The 14,653-nt window shown below is 54.2% G+C and overlaps 1 protein-coding gene across 1 annotated transcript; it reads left to right on the forward strand.

Moving 5' to 3' along the window:
* Positions 1-324: 324 nt before the first annotated feature.
* Positions 325-9,741, forward strand: PLEKHG2 (pleckstrin homology and RhoGEF domain containing G2). Its single transcript, XM_063111832.1, has 19 exons — positions 325-421; positions 1,080-1,210; positions 2,202-2,470; positions 2,549-2,649; positions 3,459-3,525; positions 3,621-3,667; positions 3,921-4,071; positions 4,412-4,549; positions 4,758-4,958; positions 5,412-5,504; positions 5,597-5,683; positions 6,065-6,098; positions 6,190-6,291; positions 6,392-6,439; positions 6,517-6,555; positions 6,722-6,738; positions 6,942-7,118; positions 7,226-8,108; positions 8,191-9,741. The coding sequence occupies exons 2-19, from the start codon at positions 1,102-1,104 to the stop codon at positions 9,696-9,698; spliced, it is 4,071 nt and encodes a 1,356-aa protein (XP_062967902.1). The 5' UTR covers positions 325-421; positions 1,080-1,101; the 3' UTR covers positions 9,699-9,741.
* Positions 9,742-14,653: the final 4,912 nt, after the last annotated feature.

The following is a 14,653-nucleotide window of genomic DNA, read 5'->3' on the forward strand; positions in this document are numbered from 1 at the left end:
CCGGACCTCTAGTGTCCCAACCAGTCTCTTTTGGGCGGCAGCGTTCATCACTTCAAGGGGATCCAGGGATTTGGGACCCCCTACGCTCCCACCTGGAGATGATCCAACCCCTGCTCCTAGAGTTAGGGGAACTCAGGAATCTGCCAGCTCCCCACAGTCCCATCTAGGAGACTCAGCAATTTGGGTCCCCAGCTCCCCCATCTGAGACTCAACAGTCGAGGCTCCCAGCACCCCCTACTTAGAACATCAAGAAATTCGGACTACTGGACCCCACTCTCCGAGAGACCCCGGAATCTGATTCCTGGAGCCTGGGAGCCCGAAGTTCATACCCCTGAGTTCTGGCTCCGCGCCTCCCCGGGGACGGCGTTAGGGTCGAATGGGAACCGAGCTGCCTCGTCCAGGGCTGGAGGCTCCTCGGGAGGTGAGGGGGGAGGCGTGGGGCCCAGGCGGGCTGGGGGAGGGGGCGGCGCCGCCGCGGCTGAACAATGAGGGGGCGTGCCGGCGGGGGCTAGCGGAGGCGCCGGCGGGAGTTGGGGGCTGGAGGCGTGTGGGAAGGCGTTGGGGGGGCTGCGGCGGTGGGAACGGTGATCAGGTCTTGGAGGGACTGACTGGAGGGGGGTCGAGGACTCAGGGCCAGCGCCCCGCGCGCAGCCTTCGGCGGGGGAGAGAGCCGTCTGCAGGACCCGGGCATCCGGTCCCCCAGCCTCCGCCCTCCCTTGGGACCCCGCGGCCTCCCGCCCACGGCTTTTCCCAGCCCTGCCCCTCGCCCTCCGCTCCAGCCAGAGCCCAAACGTTCCCAGGATCCCTGAGCCTCCGGCCCCAGACAGACGGGACTCCTAGCTTCTGCGACTCTTTTGCTCTCTGCATTCTTCTTTGTCTCAACCTTTCCTTCTTTTTCTCTAGGTTCTCTCTTTTTGTTCGCCTCTTTCTATCACTTTGCCTGTGTCTACTCCATTATTTACCCCCAGGGGCCCTCCCTGGATTTAGGCCACGCTCCTAATTCCCAGCCCCCATCTGTGAGTTTGGGCGGCAGGGAGGCTTATGGGATCCTGATAGCCAAGAAGGAGATCTTTCTGCAGGTCGCTGCTGAGCCACTCAGCCATGCCTGAAGGAGCCCGTGGACTGAACCTGTCCAGACCCAGCCCCAGCCTCGGGTGTGACCGCAGAGGTGAAGTGTGTGACTGTGCAACTGTGTGTGAGTCTCGGACAGGTGAGTGTGCAAGGCCTGTGGAGCATTTATTCCTTCATTCAAGAAGCCTAGCAGCCCTCTGTGGCTGGCCCAGTGCTGGGCGGTGCTGGCAACACAGGGTGACCAAAACAACCCCAGCCCTACTCACATAGAGCTCCAAGTCTGGTGATGGAGACCATCCCATCCCCAGTCAGTGATAGTCTAGAGGGGAAACCTTGGGCAGAGTGGGCAGGGCGGTGATGGGGAAAGCCCAGGAGGCTGTGGGATCCAGTCTGGGAAGTCAGGGGAGGCTTCCTGGAGGTGGGACATCTAAACTGAGAATTGAATGATAAAGAGGAAGGAGCTGAACAAAGACAAGGAAGAGTAGGCCCCATGGCTCACTCGGGTGAGTGTGGTGCTGATAACACCAAGGCCACAGGTTCGGATCCCATATAGGAATGGCCGGTTAGCGCACTGGGTTAGCGTGGTGCTGACAACACCAAGTCAAGGGTTAAGATCCCCTTAGCGGTTATCATTAAAAAAAAAAGACAAGGAAGAGTATTCCACATGTAGGGAACAGTATGTGCAAAGGCCCAAAGGTGAGAAATGCTGCTTATTTAAGGACCTAAAAGAAGTTGAGTGTGACTGGAATGTGTAGTGTCAGAAGGGGTGTGGCTGTGGGAAGAGAACTGTCGGGATATCAGTAATGGCCACATCATGCAGGGCCCTGTGGGTCTGAGGAGTTTGGACTTCATCCTGAGAGCACAAAGGGGTTGTTATGCTCATGGGAGTGACAGGATCAGACAGGCAAATTCATAAAGATCTTCCTGGCTGATGCATGGAGGTGGATTACAGGAATGGAGGCCAGAACCCAGAGAGAACCCTGATGGGAGAGGATGGGACTGGCCCAAGCATGACAGTGGGGAGGAGAGGAAGGAGCCCGTGGGCATGCTGTTGACCAGGTGTAAGGGCTGGGTGCATGAAGGGCTGTGGGAGGGGACACTTGGGCAGACCCCTGATCTCCTGCTCCATACCCCTGCAGCCTCTGCCATGGCCTCCCCCCGAGGGTCTGGGAGCTCCACATCCTTGAGCACAGTGGGCTCTGAGGGGGACCCGGCCCCGGGGCCCACTCCAGCGTGCTCATCCTCCATGCCAGAGCCCCTTCCAGGGCCCCCCATCCGCCTGCATCTGTCGCCCATGGGGATCCCGGGTTCAGCAAAACCCTCAAGGCTGGAGCGTGTGGCCCGTGAGATCGTGGAGACAGAGCGGGCCTATGTCCGTGACCTCTGCAGCATCGTGGAGGTGAGGTGGGTGGACACCCAAGGGCAGTGGGGACCCAGGTCAGCCCCTGAGCCCCTGTAATCCTAGTCATCCCTACAGGACTACCTGGGCCCTCTTCTGGATGGTGGGGTCCTGGGGCTGAGCGTGGAGCAGGTGGGCACGCTGTTTGCCAACATTGAGGACATCTACGAGTTCAGCAGGTCAGGAGAAGGTGGGACAGCCAGGGGCACTATGGGAAGGAAGGGCTATGTCCTAACCCAAACCTTGGAGTCCCATAGTGCCCTGTCCAGGCTGGTACATGGGGTGTTATGTCATCGAGCAGGGATCATCATGGGGACTGAGGACCCAGAGTGGTGGAGGAGTGTAGGGAACAGGAGTCTGAGGACCCAGATGGGATCCAAATATTGGGAAAGGGTCTAGGTATCAGGATGGGATCTCTGTGCTTTGTCAGGTCTGGGATCATGATGATTCCAAGAGTCATGTGGAGCCTGAAAGTCATGGCAGTGTGAGCATGTATGACCAGCTCATCCTGATTTACCCAGGACTTTCCCAGTTTTAGCACTAAAAGTCCCCTGTCCTGGGAAACTGCTCAGTATCGGACAAACCAGAATGATTGGTCACTCTAGCACGGAGGATGCTGTGGTCTAAGGATCATGACATCTCTGAGTGTCTTGATCTCAGGATTACAAGATCATCATAGCTCTGAAGGTGATGACACCGCCCTCCCCAAGGTCATGGTGCCCCTCTCTGGGTCATGACATCCCTATGCTCATGCCATCTGTGACAAAATTTCAAGCTGAGGAATGTGAAGCTGACCAAAGGCAAAGTCTGAGCAGGTTACAGTATAGTCCTCAGAAGACCCTTCCTCCGACATGACATCCCCTTGAGAGGTGTTGGCAGTTGCCAAGCCTCCCACACCATGAACTGTTGGGATATCTGCCTTCTGGAGTACTCCCATGGGGGGTTGTGGGGGTAGGGTGGTTCCTCATCCTTCCCCTCTCCCCCATAGTGAGCTCCTGGAAGACTTGGAGGGCAGCAGCAGTGCAGGGGCCATTGCCGAGTGCTTTGTGCAGAGGGTGAGTTGAGGCGGCGAGGCCAGGCCTGGGCTAGGCTGGGGGGGATCATGGGAAGCCAGGACCTGGGGTCTCCCTGACTCCCATGTCACCCGCAGAGCGAGGACTTTGACATCTACACATTGTACTGCATGAACTACCCGAGGTGAGGGGCGAGGAGCCCCCGCTGGGCCCCAGGCCGTGTCCACGAGCTGATGTGCCAGCCAGCCTTCCCTCTTCCCCCCACTCCGACCCGTCCAGTTCCAGCCCCTGCCAGACCAGGACGGACAGTGACCTCTCCTTAACTGCCGCTGACCCCTGCCAGACCTTGACAATTCCAAACCCTGGCCACTCCCTGACCCCTCCCAGCCCCACCCACTGGAGCTGTGAGCCCCTGCTGACCTCTGCTGTGCCCCTAGCTCCCTGGCCCTGCTTCGGGAGCTGTCGCTGTCTCCACCAGCAGCCCTGTGGCTGCAGGAGCGTCAGGCCCAGCTTCACCACTCGCTGCCCCTGCAGAGCTTCCTGCTGAAACCTGTTCAACGCATCCTCAAGTACCATCTGCTGCTGCAGGTCAGCTGTGGCCCCTGGGGGCCTGGCTGGGGAGGGGCAAGGTCCTATCCATGAACCACCTGTTGGTGCATCTGAAGGGTGGACACACCACGAGTTAGGCTAGGCCGGAGGAGGCATCCTCTGACTTTCTGTGCCAGACTGTGCACCTGGGGAAGCATCTGAGAAACTGGGCCAATGCTTGGCATAGGGTCTTGCTGGCAGTGGGGACTGGCAGCAGCTGATTCCACTGTCTGTCTCTCTGTTTGTCTTTCTCCATCTCTGTGCTCCAACTCCACCCCTACTCTCTGTCTCCTATGACTGTTTTCTTCCCCTCCCTTTGCCCCTGGTGGCTGCCTGGCAGGAACTAGGCAAACACTGGGCAGAGGGCCCTGGTGCTGGGGGCCGCGAGATGGTGGAGGAAGCTATTGTGTCAATGACAGCGGTTGCCTGGTACATCAACGATATGAAACGCAAGCAGGAGCACGCCGCGCGCCTCCAGGTGGCCCCAGGGTGGGCTGGGGCCAGCTGGATGAGGGTAGTGAGCCTGAGGGCATTTGGGGAAGGGTCAGTGCTTCAGAGGCAGCCTTGCTTGGAGGGTTGGCTTGGACAGCACATCCCTGTTGCTAACCCCCGTGTCTTGGCATGTATGTGTGTGCCACCCACCATACGCATCTCTGTCCCTGGTGCATCTGGCTGGGTCCTGGCAGGAAGTGCAGCGGCGGCTAGGTGGCTGGACTGGTCCGGAGCTCAGTGCTTTTGGGGAGCTGGTGCTGGAGGGCGCCTTCCGAGATGGTGGAGGGAGCGGCCCCCGGCTACGAGGGGGTGAGCGACTGCTCTTCTTATTCTCACGGATGCTGCTCGTGGCCAAGCGCCGGGGTCCTGAATACACCTACAAGGGCCACATCTTCGTGAGTTTGGGGATGAGGGCAGGGCTAGAATATTACCTACAAAGTATATTCTGTGTACCTTGACCTGTATACCTAAAGGCATAATACAACCCAGATTAAAAGGGCCACATTTTCTTGAGTTCAAGTATGGAGTAAGGCTTATTAAGGAGGGGTGAGGCCAGCAGGATGCAGAGGTAGTGATGGGGTGAGGTCTGCAGGGGGAGGACCTGGATTTGCCCACTAGGCAAGTGTCTTCATGGGGTGGGGAGGGGTCTGGTGAGGGAGAGAGCACAGCCCAGCCTAGTAAAGGGGGTCAAAAGAGGCAGAAGGGACTCACCATACAATCTTTTGGGGCCCGTCTTTCTTGTGGGTAGAGACTCAGATACACCGACAGGGGTATATCTCACTACCTACAAGGGCACAGCACGGAGCCTAGGGTCTCTGAATTTGCTGCCCTCTGCCTCCCTCACCCAGTGCTGCAACCTGAGTGTGAGTGAGAGTCCTCGAGACCCTCTAGGGTTCAAAGTATCTGATCTGACCATTCCCAAGCACAGGCACCTGCTCCAGGTGAGCATGGGGAGGGGCTGGGCCAGCAGGGTTCCCCCGAGCCCCTAGACCTCATATCTGACTCCCTCACTCCACCTCCACCCCTCCCCCAGGCCAAGAACCAAGAAGAGAAGAGGCTGTGGATTCACTGTCTCCAGCGCCTCTTCTTTGAGAACCACCCTGCCTCCATCCCCGCCAAGGTACAGCACCTCCCACAGCTTGGGGTCCTGAGAGTGCTTGGAGACACCCCTGTCCCAGTTGTACTAGAAGATCCTCTGAATGCAGGACACTTTTCTTATAAGGTGATCCCTAAAAATGCAGAATTATGCTACCTGGGTTTGAATCCCAACTCCACCTCATCCCTGCTTTGTGATCTTTGGCAAGTAACTTAACCTCTTTGGGCCTCAGTTTCTTCACCTGGAGGAATAATAGCACCTGCCTCCTAGGGTTGTGGTTATCAGCCACGTCGTGCACCTGATGTGTAGCTGCACCCATTAATGGGAATGTTTTTTGTGCTCAGAGTATCCCCCCGTGGTGCTCGGAGACCAGCCCCCCTCAACCCTCATCCTCATCTCTTTCAGGCAAAACAAGTTCTCCTTGAAAACAGCCTGCACTGTGAGTTGGAGCCTTGGGTTGGGAAGATGCGGAAGTAGAGGAATTACTTCCAATAAAAAGTAGGCTATTAGCCCCAAAATTCTCCCCACAGTTGCTCCGAAAAGTAAGCCTATCCCAGAGCCCCCGACACCCCCACTTGGGTCTCCCCGACCTCGAGATGCCAGAAGTTTCACCCCTGGACGAAGGAACACAGGTAAATGAGATGGAAACCTAATCCTGGCCACCCAACCCCCTCCTCCCCCAGGACCCTGGAGCTGGGCTCATTTCAGGGTTCTGACCTGCCTCTTCCACAGCTCCATCTCCAGGACCCTCTGCTAGTTGCCGTGGCCGCAGGCAGTCTGGTGAGTCCCCACCACCTAAAGGTGAACCAGGGGTCGGAGTGGGATCTGGGTTCCTGACATCAGTGTCTTTCCTCCAGTGCCAGAGAAGGACCCTTATGTCACATTTCCACAGAATGGTCAGTGACTGCCCCAGCCCAGCCTGTCCATCCTTGTGTGTCTGTCTCCCTCCCCTTTGATGCCCAGGGTGAATGCAGAGGGATAATAGGGGCAGCTCCTCAGTTACAAGGATAACTGTTGTCCCTACATCTCACTGACTTCCCTTTCTCATCTCTCCCTCCCCAGCTAAGCCTAGATTGAAGGTAAGAAATATCCTGGGATAGGGTCTGGGAACCTGGACTCCTGGGTCTGATGGAGAAGGGAGCTTGAGTTCCAGAATCCTGGGTTTGGATAAGAAGGGGGTTGGGGCTTGGATTCCTCCATCTGAGGGAGGAGGGGGCTGGGAAATGAGGGGAACAGGGTACCCTCTTGGCTCCTGCCTTCCATCCCCTCTCGCCCCTCACAGCATGCTGGCAGTGAAGGGGAGCTCTGCTCCGCCTCAGAATCTCAGCCACCGGTTTCAGCTTCTGGATCCCCTGAGGACCTGGAGGATGTTGGACCCCCCACACTGGACCCTTCCGGGACCTCAATCACTGAAGAAATCCTGGAACTGCTGAACCAGAGAGGCCTCCGGGATCCGGGGGTGAGCTGGGTATCCCGTTATGGTGTCCTTGGGGCTCGGCTTGGGCAGACGCAGACCAAGGACCAGCCCCCCTGATGTCTCTGGCCTCTTCCCCTTGCTCACTATAGCCATCTGACCATGACATTCCCAAGTTCCCTGGAGACTCCCAGGTGCCAGGTGACAGTGAAACCCTCACATACCAAGCCCTGCCCAGCCGGGACTCTTCAGAAGAGGAGGAAGAGCTCGAAATGGATGAACGGGAGCCTTCCCCACTCCATGTCTTAGAGGGGCTTGAAAGTTCCAGTGCAGCTGAAATTCCCAACATTCCCAACATCCCTGAAATTCCTGACCATTCTGAAATTCCCAAAGTTCCTTGCCTTCCCAGTCTCTCTGACATTTCCAGTGTTTTTGAAATGTCCTGCCGTCCAGCCATACCTAGTGTCCCTGACATTCCCAGTCTTTCCAGCGTTCCTGCCCTCCCCTGTGACTCCTGGCTCCGGGGACCTCTGCAGGAATCAGCTGAGGCTCTAGCCACCAGGAGAGAACTGTTCCCTGGAAGCAGTCCTGGAGAACTGGGGAAGCCCTCTTTAGGAAGCAGGGCAGGGCAGGAGGAGGATGAAGAAGGAGTATCATTCCCAGATTTCCAGGCCCAGGATGTCACCCAGGATCAGGCATTCCCAGAGGAGCTTGAATTCCGCTCTTGCTCAGAAATTCGGAGTGCCTGGCAGGCATTGGAGCAGGGGCAGCTGGCCCGGCCTGGTTTCCCAGAGCCACTGCTGATCCTGGAGGATTCGGATCTGGGTGGAGGCAGCGAGACTGGGAAGGCAGGAGCCCCGAGTTCAGAGAGAGCAGCGTCCCGAGTGCGAGAGCTGGCCCGCCTCTACAGTGAGCGGATCCAGCAGATGCAGCGGGCTGAGACACGGGTATCAGCTAATGCCCCCCGACGCCGGCCACGGGTTCTGGCCCAACCCCAGCCTTCTCCCTGCCTGCCTCAGGAACAAGTTGAGCCAGGTGAGGCCCAGGCATGTGGTCGGCAGAGGTGGCCCAAGCTGGGGTATCAGTCCTGACGCAATCTTCTTTTCTTTGCATATAGGGCCCCTGCCTGCCTTTGGACACGTGCTGGTATGTGAGCTGGCCTTCCCACTGACTTGCGCCCAGGAATCTGTTCCCCTGGGCCCTGCTGTCCGGATTCAAGCTGCCACACCTTTGTTTAAGCAGGGAGGCTGCCTGGATGGCCAGGGTCTACATGTTTTAGATTTGCCTGAGCAAGATCATCTGGGTATCCACATTCCAGCTGCTACCCCTCTTCCTGAGCAAGGAGGCATCTGGAATATTCAGGCTCCAGCAACCACACCTTTGCCCAAGCAGGAAGCCCCCCCAAGCATTCAGGTTCCAGCTATTACAACTTTGCCTGATCAAGGACACCTGGAAATCCAAGTTCCAGCTACCATTCCTTTGCCTGAACAGAGAAACCACATGGATATACCACATCCATCTACCACTTTTTTCCCTGAGGAAGGATGCCACATGGAAATCCAAGTTCCAGCCACTACTCCCATGCCCAAGCAGCAAAGCCACCTAGACAGCCAGAGCCCAACCACTGTCCTAATAACTAAGGAAAGAGGTTCCAGGGAAGTTCAGGTCCCAGCCACTGACTGCGATCAAGCCGTCAACCCTTTGCTTATGCATGGAAGCAGCTTGGACCATCAGGTCCCAGCCAACACTCCACTGCCCTTGTCATGTGACCTACCAGACATTCAGGTTCCAGGTCCCTCACCTTTGCCTGCACATGGAGACCACCTGGTCTCAGCTGATGCTCCACTGCCTTTGTCCCAAGATGTCCCAGACATTCAGGTTCCAGCTGCCACACCTGTGCCCCAGCCACAAGGCCTCACAGACATCCAGGTCCAAGTCCTTCCACCTTTTCCCAAGCTGGGAGGCCTCCCAGACATGCAGGGTCCAGCTGCTGCACCTCTGCTTCAGGAGCAAAGCCTCACAGACACACGGGTCCGAAATGTCACACCTTTGTTGGAGCAGAAGAGCCTCACAGACATCCATGTTGCAGCTGCCACACCTTTATTTGAGCAAGGAGGCTCTCTGGACATTCAGGGCCTGTTACCCACCCCGGTTCAGACCACCATGGTTTTGTCCAAGCCAGGAGGCCACTTGGTCTCACACGTCGCCAGGTCAGAGTATTCAGACTTGACCCCACCCCATAGCCCCCCGCCCCCCACCCGTCAGCTCCTCGGCCCCCACGCAGCTGCCCTCTCAAGATACTTGGCAGCCTCCTGCATCAGCCAGAGCCTGGCTAGGCGGCAGGGGCCTGGGGGAGAGGTGCCCCCAGCCTCCCGGGGCCCCTGGTCCTCCTCTGCCCCCACATCACGGGCACCTTCGCCACCACCCCAGCCTCAGCCACCACCGCCCCCAGCCAGGCGGCTCAGCTATGCCACCACAGTCAGCATCCATGTGGGGGGTGGTGGGCGGCTGCGGCCAGCCAAGGCCCAGGTTAGGTTGAACCACCCTGCTCTTTTGGCCCCCACCCAGGAATCCACGGGCCTTCGAAGGGCCCAGGGGGCTCCTGATGCCCCTTTCCACATGTGAGCCAGGATGTCAAGCTTCTTAAAAAACAAGGACTTCAGCCAGATGTCACAGACCTTCAGAAGTCCAGACACTGAATGTAGGTCTAAAAATTGCTACAGCTTTCCAGCTTCTGGGATCTGCTTTGGTGAATGGCCCTTCCTACCTTGATACAAAAGGGGTGGGGAAGGGGATGCCATTAATATTTTGTTAATTAATTTTATGAAATTATGTGTGTTCTCCCATTCTGGAGGTGGTGGGGAATGACAGAAGACTTAATGGATGGGAAGGTCCAACACAGCACAAATCAGTAGTTCTGAAAATTTGGGGGCTCTCAAACCCCTTTGGGAATTATTGGAAGTTGGACCCACTGCAATTTGGTGTATGATTTCAGGAGGTTCATGAACTACTACTTGCCCACAGAGGAAAGCCAAGTTATGAAGCCTTGCTCCAAGTAGACACCTAGAAATTCATTCCTTTAGCAATTTATCCAGTTCATGTGTTCCACCATCATCAGTCCATCATCAATCCATCTCTACGTCTATCCATCCAGCTGTTCCATCTGTCTCTCCCTCTGTCCATCTATCCATCTTCCAATCCATTATCTCATCTATCTGCCTTGCTTATCCAACTATCTCTACCCTCTTCATCCATCCTTTGTCATCCTACACCCCACCTGGCATTCCATTCCTCCATCAATCCATTTGTCAACCCACCTACCTGTCTTCTCAATCCAACACACTCCATTCATGCATCCATTCCTCCATCCATATTTGTCTCTATTACCCATTTGTTTAGTCGTCCATACATCTACCCAACTGTCTCCCAATCCCTCAATCCACCCAACTATCTAACTATCTCTAGCGCCATCTATCCTTTCTCAGTTGGATTCTTCTGGGTCTTAAGTACTAAAAAAACTTGAGACAGTTTCATGCCGACACCAGGGTGGATCAGGTTTGGGGCTCTGGGAAGTCTGTCCCACATCTGTCTAATTTTCCTTGGCAACCAGCCCTCCCCCAGTCCTCACGAATATCCCAATTCTTGTGCCCACCCACATACATCAGATCCCTTCCTCCCCTCCAGTTTGGGACCTCCTTGTAGAAATTCCTCCACAAGCTCCCTCTCCCCAAGAAATAATTCAGATCATGGAAACAAAAGGCACTTCTGTTAGAATCCTTCTGCCCCCTCCTTCCAGCTATGGTATGCCCAGTGAGAAGTATAATTTAAGCAGTTTTTTGAGTATTAATATTAGCTTCTTTCATTGAACTTAAACTCTTGTGCTTTAGCACATTATCTGTTTAATCTTCCTTGGAATTCTCTGAGGTACCCCGGTGTCCTGGCTATTAATTCAAATCCCATCTTTCCTACTTACTTGGCGTGTGACCTCCCTCTCTGAGCCTTGGTTTTCTCACCTGCAAAATGAAGATCACAGTACCTGCCTCCTAAGATCATCATTAAGATTCAATGAGTATATCCTCTCACTTCCCAAATGAGTTTGAACCTCCGACTCTCCAGGGGCATTGCTCAAAACACAGATCCCTCAGGATCCAGTCCCAACCGATAAATTCAGAACCTCCAGGCAGGAGCCTAGGAATCTGTATTTATAGCAGGCTGCTAACAGCCAAAAAACAGATTTATTGAGTACTAACTGCATACCATGAGCATTACAGTAACTTTATATGAACTCATTTGTTTTTAGTCCTCGCAACATCCCTAAAAAGCAAGTAAGGATAGTTTTTTTTTGTTTTTTTTTTTAAAAGATGACCGGTAAGGGGATCTCAACCCTTGGCTTGGTGTTGTCAACACCAGGCTCAGCCAGTGAGCAAACCGGCCATCACCTATATAGGATCCGAACCTGTGGCCTTCGGTGTTATCAGCACCGCACTTTACCGAGTGATCCACGGGCCGGCCTAGTAAGGATAGTTTTTAATCTCACTCTAGAGATGAGGAAACTGAAGCACAGAGAGAATAAGGGACTTGTCTAGTCACACAGCTAGGAAGGGGCAGAGGGGGGACCCAAATCCACATCCTGGCTGAGTCTGTGTGCTTAGGTTTGTTGAGTGCCTATCCCGTGCCACTGGGGGCACAAGATGGAGCACTTCTTTGCCCGCATGAGGCTTGGAGGCTGGTGCTTCACGGGCCCTGGGGGATTCTGGTAATTAGCTGATAAGGTAGCCAGCACAAGGTCTGGCTCAAAAAATGTCAGCTGCTGGCTTCTGCTCACTTGTTTATTAAATGGCTACTGTGCACCAGGGCCTAGGCTGAGTCCTGGGGGCCCCATAGTGATTAAGGTGGACTCCACTGCAGCCTACCCAAGGTCAGGATGGAGCCTGGCCCTCCCCTCCACCCCAGCTGCACATTCCTAGCCGCCCCCAGCTGTACATTCCCGACTGAAGGAAAGTTCCCAGCCTGGCCTGGGCTCCCAGTGGTGCCGGAATTCCTGGTATTTGAGGAGGCATGGAGAAAGGGCTGTCTATGCCAAGGCCTGGAGTAGGGAAGAGGCGAGCCTCCTCTCCAGATGCGTCCCAGCTGTGCCTCTGGGAGGGAGCCAGGAGCGGGAATAAAGGGGTCTCTGGCCCCTCTGGGAAAACCATGGGCACCAGGCCTGCCTCAGCCCACTCCTCCTGGTGTCTGTGAATTCCATTCCTCCATTCTGCACAACTCCTACTTCTGTTTCATGGCCTGTTCCGCCTCCTCAGGAATACTTTTCTTACCATGGTCTGCCTGTTATGAGCCTGGTCTTCTTTAGAGCTACAGTTAAGTTAGGCTCAAAAAGGGTAAGGACGGTGCCTGTTGCCCTCCTTGGGATGTTTAGGTTAACTCTAGCCTAACGCAAAACTTGGCAAAACTGCAGATTATTTTGCCACGAGGGTAGTTTTCTCATTGGTAACATGGGGACGCCTGCATCACCAACCTCAAAGGAATGTTGTGAAAATACATCCAGTGCTTTGCCTGGCACTAGCTGGTGCTCAATGAACCCAGCTCCCCTTAATTTTTATGTATTCTTTGTCAGTGCTATCCATGCAAGCTTCCTTGAGGATAGAAATGCTCTACCTAATCTGTGCACCCCGGCTTGGTGGCCATGCAAGGCTACTGAGCACTTGAAGTGTGGCTACTGTACTGAGTAGGGCAGATACATACAAAAAGGGCAACTGAAGAGTAAATCTCAAGTTGTGAAACTTTCCCCCTCAATCAATATTCTAGGCTGGCCAGTTAGCTCAGATGGTTAGAGCATGGTGCCGGTAACACCAAGGTCCGGGATTTGATGCCTATACTGACCAGCCACCAAAAAATAATAAATAAATAAATCAAGTGCAGCACTCCCCAATTGGCTGCAAAGGATGGTATTGGAAATAGATTACCCCCCCCCCCCCCAATAATGAAACTCATGAGCTTCCTATCAATCATTGGCCATTCACCTACTTCTAGTCCAACTCTTCCTCCTCCAACAGCAGCAATATTTCTCTTTCTTTGGGATGGGGAAGTGGGCTGTGGTTACCATAATGCCCCCAGATTACACATGACCTGGCAGAGGTCTTCAAGGGGAGTGAATGAGCAAACAAATGAGGAAAGCATCAGAAAACTAAGTTAACGAGACAGACATGGTCTCCCAGCTCATTTCTTACCGTCTTGGCTCAGATGTCATCTGTCTCCCCTAAGGAACCCAAATGGCCCCTCCAGGCTCAGTCAGGTACTACTGTGAGCTGACTCACCCCAGTCCCTCCCTAAATTAAGGGATGTAGAGCAGGGATGGGTGCCCTTGGACAGATCTGTGGCAGCCTAACATGTTAGCATTAAGAGTCTGGGTTCTCCCACAGCCCAGCTGCCTGTCTGAATGCCACTTTCATCTTTCACCGTGTGCCCCTACCTGCTGGTACCCTTCCTTTCCGCCTCAAAATGGGGAAAGAACCTGAAGATGACTTAATCCACAAGCAGCACTTTACTTCTAGGTACTCCCTATATGGTTCCACAGAACTCTCTTCAATGATGGGAATGTTTTATTTCCTGTGTAGCCCAGCATGGGTAGCATCATGGTAGTAGCAGAGAGTTCCCTAAACTGCTATGTACAAGACTCAGATTGGAAAGAACAGAAAAGGTTGGCATGGCCTGGACTGAATCTGCCAGGACTGACTAGAGAGGAGGGGGATGGGAAATTTCTTAAATCTGTGTGTGTCCCCTTTCCCCTCAGTTCTCAATAATATCTACATTACAGGTTAGCATTTAAAAAATACCCCTTTCCCATCCCAGGCATGGCCCTCAGTTGCTGACTTCATAGATTCCACCCAGGCAGTTTCTCTTCACTTTGTTTTGTTTTATTTTTCTGCAGCTGGCCAATATGGGGATCTGAACTCTTGACTCTGGTGTTATCAATACCATGCTCTAACTAACTGAGCTAACTGGCCAGCCTCTCCTTGCTTTCTTTGAATTAGATTATTGACCTTACACATTGTTTTTTTTTTGGTCGTCAGCTGGTTTCGGGATCCTAACCGTTGACCTTATGTTATCAGCACTGTGCTCTAACTAAGCAACTGAGCTAACTGGCCAACTCACATTTCCTCTGCTCTTCCCTGACATGCCATTAAAATAGCAGCAAAAAACTGGCTGTTTATTCAATTGGTTAGAGGTGGTCTTTTAACACTAAGGTCAAGGGTTCAGTTCCCTACACCAGCCAGCAAGCCGCCGAAAAATAAAATAAAACAGCAGTAAAGAGAATGAAAAAAATAGACAAATCCATAAGGACAACCCACACATCCACCCAGCTCTGCAGCTACCAATGGTCCAGAACCAGCACCACTGTGGCTATGCCTGCACACTTGACTCTCTACTGGAGGTGCAGGGAGACCTAGAGAACAGGTTTGCTCCCGTCCACACTAACACCAAAGTGATCACTTCCAGGAAGAATTAAAATCCAGACTGGCAATAAGCTATGGGTATTTCCTCCATTCGGTTTAGTCAAAGACCCACTACCACAGAAGACC

The sequence above is a fragment of the Cynocephalus volans genome, chromosome 10 (genome assembly GCF_027409185.1).
Source record: "Cynocephalus volans isolate mCynVol1 chromosome 10, mCynVol1.pri, whole genome shotgun sequence".
NCBI lineage: Eukaryota > Metazoa > Chordata > Mammalia > Dermoptera > Cynocephalidae > Cynocephalus > Cynocephalus volans.

Bases quoted from the DNA above. Each gene is read 5' to 3' on its own strand.
- PLEKHG2 (XM_063111832.1), top strand. From the start codon at position 1,102: ATGCCTGAAGGAGCCCGTGGACTGAACCTGTCCAGACCCAGCCCCAGC. The intron at 6,440-6,516 runs GTGAGTCCCCAC...TCTTTCCTCCAG, and splicing joins CCGTGGCCGCAGGCAGTCTG to TGCCAGAGAAGGACCCTTAT. The intron at 8,109-8,190 runs GTGAGGCCCAGG...CTTTGCATATAG, and splicing joins TCAGGAACAAGTTGAGCCAG to GGCCCCTGCCTGCCTTTGGA.